Raw genomic sequence first — 8,921 nt, 5'->3', positions numbered from 1 at the left:
GGGGGGGGATCAACTCGGTTTCTCCTTGGTAGGTTTTTCTTGGGGGTGGGTTTCAGTGAGTCATGGACTTAGAGGGGCGGGAAGCCAGTGGCTCTTGACGGGTGGTGTTGTAGTTGTGATAGGGGGGTGTTTGACTGTCTACTACGACTAAAACTACTACGTTGTTTTTTCATGCTGTTGTTGATTGTTGACGCAGTAAATCATGTTGAGGAGCAGCCCAAATACCTCTTATGGCATCACTGTTGTCTGCTAAGGGGAAGAGCGTTCCATCTCTTAATAATTGTCGAATCAACACTTGTAATAGCGAACCACCTATTTGTTATGTTGATTCAATTGTGATGTTCTCTATTCAGATAGGTGATGAAGACGATGGGGCCATATAAGTAGTATCATTTACACAACCGGTAGATCAGTGTTTGTGTGTGTGTACACAACAATACAATCAGAGGCATTTTCATATAACATGACTTTTTTTTTATTATTCTTGTATGGTAACTCTCAGGAATCATGATGAGACAACACACGTTTCATACACAACAGAAGCCCATTGACCCTGTAGACAGCCTGCAAGCATCCCTGTGATAAGCATCCTCGCGTAACATCCCGTGTGATACATGCTCATACTGTAGAAATGAAAACACAACTACTCATAATTGAAATATAAATAGGGTGTAATGTTAACCATAAGGAGTCATTTTTGGAGTTCATATTAAATAGCCTACATGAGACCATCTATGATGTGATTGCAATGGAACCTGAGTAGAACAAAGCTGAGACTTAAGATTTACTTAAAGCTAAAAAAGAAATGGTCTATGAACAATAAGCATGCCAATTTAAAGACACAAAGACATTTGGGGAAAATACTCCACATCTTTGTTGGCAACCAATGGACATGACTGATGAGTAACAGCAAACATACAGTATTTGTAAACAGGATGTATGCTAATCCGGTTAGCATAAGATAACCAATTCTAACATGAACACAAGCTAGTCCGTGGTGGTTGGATGAAGGCAGGACAGTTTACAGGAGTGATAGTGATCGATCCTGGTGAGCCGCAGAACTGCAGACTTTTGTTCCAGCTCAGCACTGAGACTGACACACCTGATTCAGCTAATGAGGCGTTTTGAAGATCAGTTGATTGGTTCAATCAGGTGTCAATCAATACCAGGCTGGGACAAACACCTGGACCCACTGTGGGTCTCCAGGACCAGGATTGAGTATCACTGGTCTACAGATTACACTAAAGTAAGGGGCACAGTTCAAGAGGAAAGGGGGGGGGGGGCAACACACACAAACACACGACAGTCATCTGAACAATATTATACAACATTACCATTTCCCTCCACAGACAAAAACAATCACACTTTGAAGAAATACTCTTGGCAGAAATGGAACCTTTTCTATGAGGCAGAGGGTGGTAAAAAGGGTTTAAAAGGGGTCTGTCGGTACAGCCGGTGGTCTGGGTAGAGGGCTCCACCTCATGCAGAGATTCACTTCCACAACAACGCGCTCAATTCAGGGTTCGATTGACACTTTTACACTTTAGGGGTGCCCAGGGCCCTGATTTGTTGGGGTACACAGCCCCCCCTTGTAATTCAAACCCAGCGTATGAGGCTGGATAGCCGATTTGATGGTACATTGATTTAACCATCCAAAAACAGTCACCATTAGTTACTTACACACAGACAGAACATCATGATGTAAGACAGCATTCACATGAGCTCTGTTCAACTACAGGTTTAAGGACACTCCTGAGGGGAATTCCATCAACATCTTGCAAGACTTATCAAAAATAAGCCTGGATTTTTCCCCCATGTCGATCCTTTCATAATCAAATCTCATAATAGGTTTGTTTTGTTTGTACGTAGCATATATTCCGATTCAGAATACATCACTCAGCCTTGCATTCTTTTTAAGCGAGCATAGAATCATGCACGACGTCTGGATTAGAATGGAATGTTAGGAAACGAATGTCAGAGTTTGTTCTTGAAAGAAGACCTACCTACACCCTTATTTAGAAAAACAAACTATCCAATCAATTTCCCCCCCCAAAATGACATTATCATTTTAATTTTGAATCAAAGCAACCATTCATTATGATATCCTAACGGTGTTCATTACTACTACAATAGTAGACAAAACCCAAGCTTAGGAGGCATGACGCTGAATGCATTACCAGAGGATACCATGCAGGGTTAGGGATGTGCAAATTTGTCATGCTGTTCGAGACTTGATATCGATTACTGGGGCTAAAAAACCCATCTCCTCTCCCCCCAAGCAAACGGTTCTGTAAACATGGCCTCTTAAACAGCAGAGACACACTTGAAGGAATGATTCAAGTTGGCACTGTAATTCAAAGAGTTCCTCCTTAGCAACCTTCAATCTTCATGGAGGGGGGAGGTGGGGGGGGGGGGCATAGAAACAGAATCAATAGAACCGTAATCCCAATTCAAACCAACGTCCCTTGATGTGTATGTTCTATCAATTCTATTTCTATGGCAGAGGAGCCTTACAGGCCTTACAGGCTTCTACTTACAGGCTTCTACTTTTTAAAATTATTATATATTATATTATAATTTTTTTAAAGAACTGAAGCAGCAAAGGCAGTCACCACCAGGGTATTCATATAAACAGAATGAAACGGAAGGCACCTTACGATAACACACTGATTATTACTACTGCATATTCTGAGTCGGCAACAACCATTGAGAGAGGGAAAGAGATAAGGGGGGAAAAAAATGGTGAGGGTTTTTTTTCTTGGTCAAAACAATTACAAAAGTCCGATAAAAAAAAAAAATAATCTAACCATGGGAACTTAGTTCATGGCATGGGATTAGGGATTGTTGCCCAACGGATCAAGTCCCTAACACCTCCATAACAAAGCTCCTCACAATAAGACATTTTGGTTGTTTTCGAAATATGGACCCGTGGTTTACATGACCCGTGCAGAAAGGAATATTCTAGTTCTCAATCAAACCCAAAAGAGATATGAAATACATAAGAATCCATTCCAAGACAGCCAGTCCTCTCTTCTTCCTTGTTGACTTTGTGGAGGTTTCTGTGTCATGTTTGCCCAGTAGGAGAACAGTTGATATATTGTGCGTGAAGGTGTGAGAGAGAGAGGGTGTGTGTGTGTGTGTGTGTGTGTGTGTGTGTAAGTGTGTAAGTGTGTAAGTGTGTAAGTGTGTAAGTGTGTAAGTGTGTATACGATTGGAACAGTTTGTCACACAGTAGGAATAGTTTGTCACATGTTGCATTTGGCAGTCCGGTCCGGTCCAGTCCAGTCCAGTCCAGTCCGGTCCGGCCCAGTCCAGTCCAGCTCTCTAGTGGCAGTTGAGAGTCTGATTCTGGTGAGTGTCTGAAGAGACACCCTCAGGGGGGGGGGGGGGTTGGGGGGTACGGTGGCCTGGGAGGGTCACCAGTAAAAAGAGCGGGAGAGGAAGTTAGCAGCGGTCCCCAGCCACCCAGCTCCATCCTGCCCCGTGCCGGGCTTGATCACGGCTTTGTCTGGCTCCTCTGACTGGGTCTCCTCCTCAGGGAGGTAGTCTGGGACGTCCACATTATGCTCCACCTGCACCGAACCGTCCTCATTGAACGGTATCAACACCTGAATATATGAGAGAGAGAGAGAGATACTCAGCTCCTGAAACAATACAATTAATTTACAAAGCACAGACCTTTTTTCCCCACATAACAAACAAAGACTCAAGGATGGAACCAAACAACAATTCATCCTGAGGAACTCACCTCATCTCCGTTCTCTCCCTTGACCACCTGCTGAGCGGTCATCACCTCGGTGGAGGCAATGGCAGATGCCAGGGCCTGGAGGAAGCAAAGGTTTGTATTAATACTACTACTACTAACAATAACAATAATACATTTTATTTGTAAAGCGCTTTTCATTTGAACAACCTCAAAGTGCAGAGAACTGAGTTCATTTAAAAAAGATATTAAAACATTAAAATCAATAACAATGAATGATCAAAGAAGAATACAGGAAGGTCTGTCTGAAGAGATTGTTAGTCCTGTTTTGAAGGATCCACCACCACCCCACATTTGCCTGTCAAAGACAGCCTGCTTTAGACCAGGAGTCTCCAGCTCCAGTAACAGGAGAGCTATGGATGCAAGCTTTCCTTTCCAGCCCAGCACACCTGCATACCTAGCATACCTGAACTAACAAACAATGCTCCAGTCCAGACTAAAGACCAGGTTAAAGGGATAGTTCCCTTCATTTTTGAACACCTTTTAGTCTGAAAGTAGTCCATGGGCCAGGATTCAGTTCCAGTGTTACCCAGGGTTCAGAGTTGTTTAAATAGCCACTGCTAACTTTAGCCACGGCTAACAAAACAACAACAATGGGAGTGATGGAGGCAAGTAGGAGTGAAGAAATAAAAGGCCTGCTCACAGTGGCTGTACCAGGGCAGGAGTTGGGCCACATCACACTATCAGAAAACGACACAATCAAAACGTATACGTATGAAATCACTATCCGATCCTTCCTCACCTCCGCCTTGAGGTCAGAGCGGACCCGGATGATGCACCTCTTGACCGCCATCTGGAAGGTGAAGCTGATGACCCCTCGGATCTTCAGGAGGGCCTCCTCGCACATGCTCCTCCGGCTCTGTGTGTGTGTGTGTGTGTGTGTGTGTGTGTGTGTGTGGAGAAGCCGGGGAGGGACACACAACTGTCAGCAAAGCTAAGACAGTGGACGACATCAGGGGAGGCTGGTAGGAGGTGGAAATCGGAGGACGGGCTCATTGTAATGCATCGAATGGAATGAAGAATTTGTTTTGAGACCATTCCTCATTCCGCTCCATGCATTACAATGAGCCCGTCCTCCGATTTCTACCTCCACCAGCCTCCCCCCTGGTTTAATAATGTGTGTGTGACTTGCACGGCTGGTGACTGTTTGAACCAGGTGTGAACTGTCACTGCAACCCCAGGTGTGTACCGTCACTGGCGTCAATACATCAAGGGTGACTTGTTCTAGTCAGGAGCCACTCACAGAGTCGTCCAGGCCGTCTATGTGGAGCACCACGGTCTTGGCCCTCTTGTTGGTGGAGCCCAGGAAGAACTGGGCCTTCCGCCGGGAGGAGGCCGCCTCCTTCTCCTGCTCCCCCTCGGCGCTGCCCGAGGCCTGGAGGAGCTCATAGATCTCAGAGGCCAGGAGCTTGGTCTCCCCTGGGGTGGTCGTCCTGAGGGGGGGGGGGGGGGGGGAGATGGAGGACACCACTAAAAATCTGATTTGAAAGCATCCAAACAAGTTAATTTTTTTAACTGCTAGCTTTTGTCGACGTAGAAGGACGCAGGTTGAGTGTGAGTGTGAGGAAGCAACAGCAGCAACTCGACGTCTGTTTCACTTGGATTTGTGAAGGCAATGACTCTTAAGACAAATCTCTTTTAAAAAAAGCTTTTATTTAGTCCTTCAATTCAGAGAAAATGAACAAGATACATTTAAAAAAAAAAATATTATCACAAATCAGGGTTTTTGTAAGAGTAGTTCACTCACTTTTGCATGACATTCTGTAGACTCAACATCATCCCCAGCTCCCCCCTCATCTTCTCTCTGTTGGCACGACATTCTGCCAGGTAGCGCACCGCCTGATATCAACATCAACAACAACACAAGGTCACAACTCACAAGTTAGGAGCACAAAAGAACATAAGACAAATAATGACACTTTCCTAACCTGCAACCCAAGTAAACAGACTGGTTTTATATGAACTATAATTTATAATATTTATAATTATAAAAACTATCATTTCAATTTCACACTCTCTCTCTCATCCTTTCAAAAGCTGGTTTCCAACCCGTACCAAGACTGGGTGCTGGCACAGATGCTTTCCTTTCACAACATATCTGGTCACAGCCTGCTTGTACCCATGCTGAGGGGCAGGCAACCAGGCAATGAAAAGCGGGCTGTTCTACACTGCGCTCTAGTGAATGAGGTCTGGCACGGGATAGAACAGCTTGGGTCGGGTCGGCCCACAGCATGGGTAATAGAGAGCTTCTATCACACTCTCAAAAGCAGCAAAGTCACTATCATCAGGTGCCGTAACTCTTAGTGCTACAGATCCGACGGTGGCATCTTACCAACAGCGCCGAGTAGACCACCTGGGGGTTGGGATGGTCCAGGAAGAGAATGAGTCCTGGTAAGCAGCCTTGATCTTGCACGATAGCCCTCCTGTTGAGGGGATCCGCTGCTAGATCCCTCAGCTGGTTCACTACGGCCAACGCGTCCGGCTCCCCACTCATGGTGCAGCCACCTCTTTAGAGACCCATGCACGTCCGACAGGAGGCCTGGGAGAGTGAGAGAGAGAGGAAGGGGGCGTCTTGTCAGCAGTCATGGAGTGGCTGTCATGTTGGGAAACGTGTTGCATGATGTCAGCTTTGACCTATCTCTTGCTGTCTTAGTTAACCAGGTTCAATACCGGCAAGAATCCTGACACACATTGCCAATGTCCAAGAGGTTGTAGCCTAGTCAACATACTAAATGACTTGCTGGCCAAACTTAGCTAACAGGGACGGTTCAGACACATTCTTCTACTGATATTCGTGTACGGTTTGTACTAGGCGAGTCGTTTAACGACGGACAAGGATATTCTTGCCATCAAGATTGAAAGATACCTAGGTCTATTGTAATGTTGGATAGGAAAGTAGCTAGTATGCTACTTCATTGTATGGCACATAGCTTAGCTAGCAGGGTTTGGCTCATCAGCAGCAGACGTTGCGTTCGTAAATTCGCTCTGAGAGCGCCGGAGCGCACACTGGGTTCAACGTCATAAAGGGGACCAAGTCATTTGATTGGACAAGAGGCATTCCATGAGTGCCGATCAGATTTCCAGAGCGTATTTACGAACGCACCCATTGTTATTGCTGGCCCTGGCTAGCCAGCTCAACACCCCGCATACCTCTTACAACCGCAAATATCTTACCTGAAATGTCTCTTTCGTCGAGCACCGAGTGCACACAGCAGCCAGGACAGACTACATGAACCAGACCCAAGTGCCAAACCAGACAGATGTAGCCTTACAGGGTTTGAAGGTCTCAACACATGAACTAGAGAACTATGGCACCGCTAGTCACGAACTGACAGGACTGTTTTTGACTTGTTCTTCCTGGCCGATCGAGAAAGCGGCCACCCGACAGTATAAACGTCTCTGATTGGACACGTCAGCGACCTCCTCACTCCACAAGCCAATCAGCTGCAGTGTTCTTAGGAGTCGCCGACGCCCTATGGAGGTTGCCGATGTCGTCATGTGTAGTAAACTGTAAACTGATCTAAGGTCAGTTTTGCTGTTTGCTGTAGCGTGTTTTTAGACATCATTCAGGGGTCACCAACTATATTTGTCCAAGTGCCAGAATTTTTCAAAGCATACACTGTGGGGGCCGGACTTTAATATATATATACGTATATATATATAATTATTTTATTTAGGCATACTATTGTATATAGTACTATTAGCATATTACTGTTTAATATTTTCATTTTCTTACTAAATTAATGTTATTAATGATTATTAGCCTATTATCAGTGTGAACAGACTCCTGACACCTATTATCCAACCAGCCACCAGGGGGCAATCGAGATATTTTGGCGTGCTGTGTGCCAAACTAAGTGGGGATCTGAAAGAGGTTATGGACAAAACAATGAAAATAATTAACTTCATCAGAGGAACTTCCAGTACGCAGCATCGCCTGTTCCGCAAGTTTGTGCTGGAATCTGAAGCCATTCACGAGGACCTCCAGCCTGATTTTAAGAAGTTGGCGTCAGAGGGGAGATGTTAGTTCTCTCATTAACAAAATGTGAGTATTGCAGACATAGGATTTTATTGTTGCTATGTTAAATGGCATGGTTTATTCATTGTTAAAGTGTAATTTAATGACCTGGTTATTATTACCGTTTTATTTGATATAGGCTACAGATGCCAGGTGATACCAGGATGCCGCGGTGAACGTTTGACTGACCGACTTGAAAACAACATTTCTGGCAATGAAGGCCTTTTGCCATGCTATTTTTTTTATTTAAGTGATGTTAATCTTTTTCCTTTTCTGACTGAGAAGTTAGTTATTTAAGTCACTTTTAATGTTACGAAATGTTAAACAAGAAATAAAACGAAATGTTAAATAGGCCTATGAGTAGGCTATGTGAAAAAATTAAATACAACGAAATGTTAAATGAGAGCTATGAATTTGTCCTCATTCTTGCATGAGAATAGCGCTACGTCTGCCGCATTCCATTTAATAAAAGAGGGGAATTAGTTTCAGCTTCGCTACTGCTATTTAGTGCCCAACCAGAAGCAAGGCTGCAGCTTTGTGAATGAGGTAGGTCTGACTCCTCCTGCATTGTAAGAACTATATGAATCTATGATATATGTTCTAAACGGTATTTCCCTCATTTTCGAATTCCCCCCCCCCCCAAAAAAAACGTTAAAAACCCCGTAAAAACATGAATATTCGGCGGGCCCGATGGAAAGCTTTGGTGGGCCGCATTTGGCCCGCGGGCCGCCTGTTGGTGACCCATGATAGGACATAGATCTGCTTATGGAAAACAGACATTTTGATACAAGACGATTTCAGAGCTCCCAGCATCATTTGCCATGACCCTCTCTTTCGTTCTTACAAAATTAATTGGAAATTCTCAACAGTAAGTTTCCTTTGTATTTTTATTGTTTTTATTTTTCTATTATATGTCAGCCTCTGTGATTCTGTTGAATATATGATATTAAACATGAAATAAATGAATGATTCATCAGTGTACTTTCTCATAGTATTTCATGGTGTAGTGGGACACATTAAAATTAATGTGAGCTTAATATTACTGAGAGACAGACTCCATCACTGTATTGTTAACACTTCACAACTGGATTAGATTGAGACTACAGAAAGTCAGATTAAGTCCACAGACAAAGAAATAAG

The 8,921-nt window shown here is 44.1% G+C and overlaps 1 protein-coding gene across 1 annotated transcript; it reads right to left on the bottom strand.

Moving 5' to 3' along the window:
* Positions 1–3,382: 3,382 nt before the first annotated feature.
* Positions 3,383–7,024, bottom strand: LOC308150904 (armadillo repeat-containing protein 1-like). Its single transcript, XM_080523692.1, has 7 exons — positions 6,938–7,024; positions 6,096–6,302; positions 5,511–5,602; positions 5,007–5,196; positions 4,506–4,622; positions 3,749–3,823; positions 3,383–3,608 (listed from the first exon to the last, which is right to left on the bottom strand). The coding sequence occupies exons 2-7, from the start codon at positions 6,255–6,257 to the stop codon at positions 3,417–3,419; spliced, it is 828 nt and encodes a 275-aa protein (XP_080379818.1). The 5' UTR covers positions 6,258–6,302; positions 6,938–7,024; the 3' UTR covers positions 3,383–3,416.
* Positions 7,025–8,921: the final 1,897 nt, after the last annotated feature.

This window comes from Nansenia antarctica (assembly GCF_963989245.1).
Source record: "Nansenia antarctica genome assembly, chromosome: 2".
NCBI classification, from domain to species: Eukaryota; Metazoa; Chordata; class Actinopteri; order Argentiniformes; family Microstomatidae; genus Nansenia; species Nansenia antarctica.
Note: the sequence above shows the minus strand (reverse complement) of the source record. Positions and strands in the feature narration are given on the sequence as shown.

Bases quoted from the DNA above. Each gene is read 5' to 3' on its own strand.
- LOC308150904 (XM_080523692.1), bottom strand. From the start codon at position 6,257: ATGAGTGGGGAGCCGGACGCGTTGGCCGTAGTGAACCAGCTGAGGGAT. The intron at 4,623-5,006 runs GTGAGTGGCTCC...ACACACACACAG, and splicing joins TAGACGGCCTGGACGACTCT to AGCCGGAGGAGCATGTGCGA. The intron at 3,824-4,505 runs GTGAGGAAGGAT...TGCTTCCTCCAG, and splicing joins GCTCTGACCTCAAGGCGGAG to GCCCTGGCATCTGCCATTGC.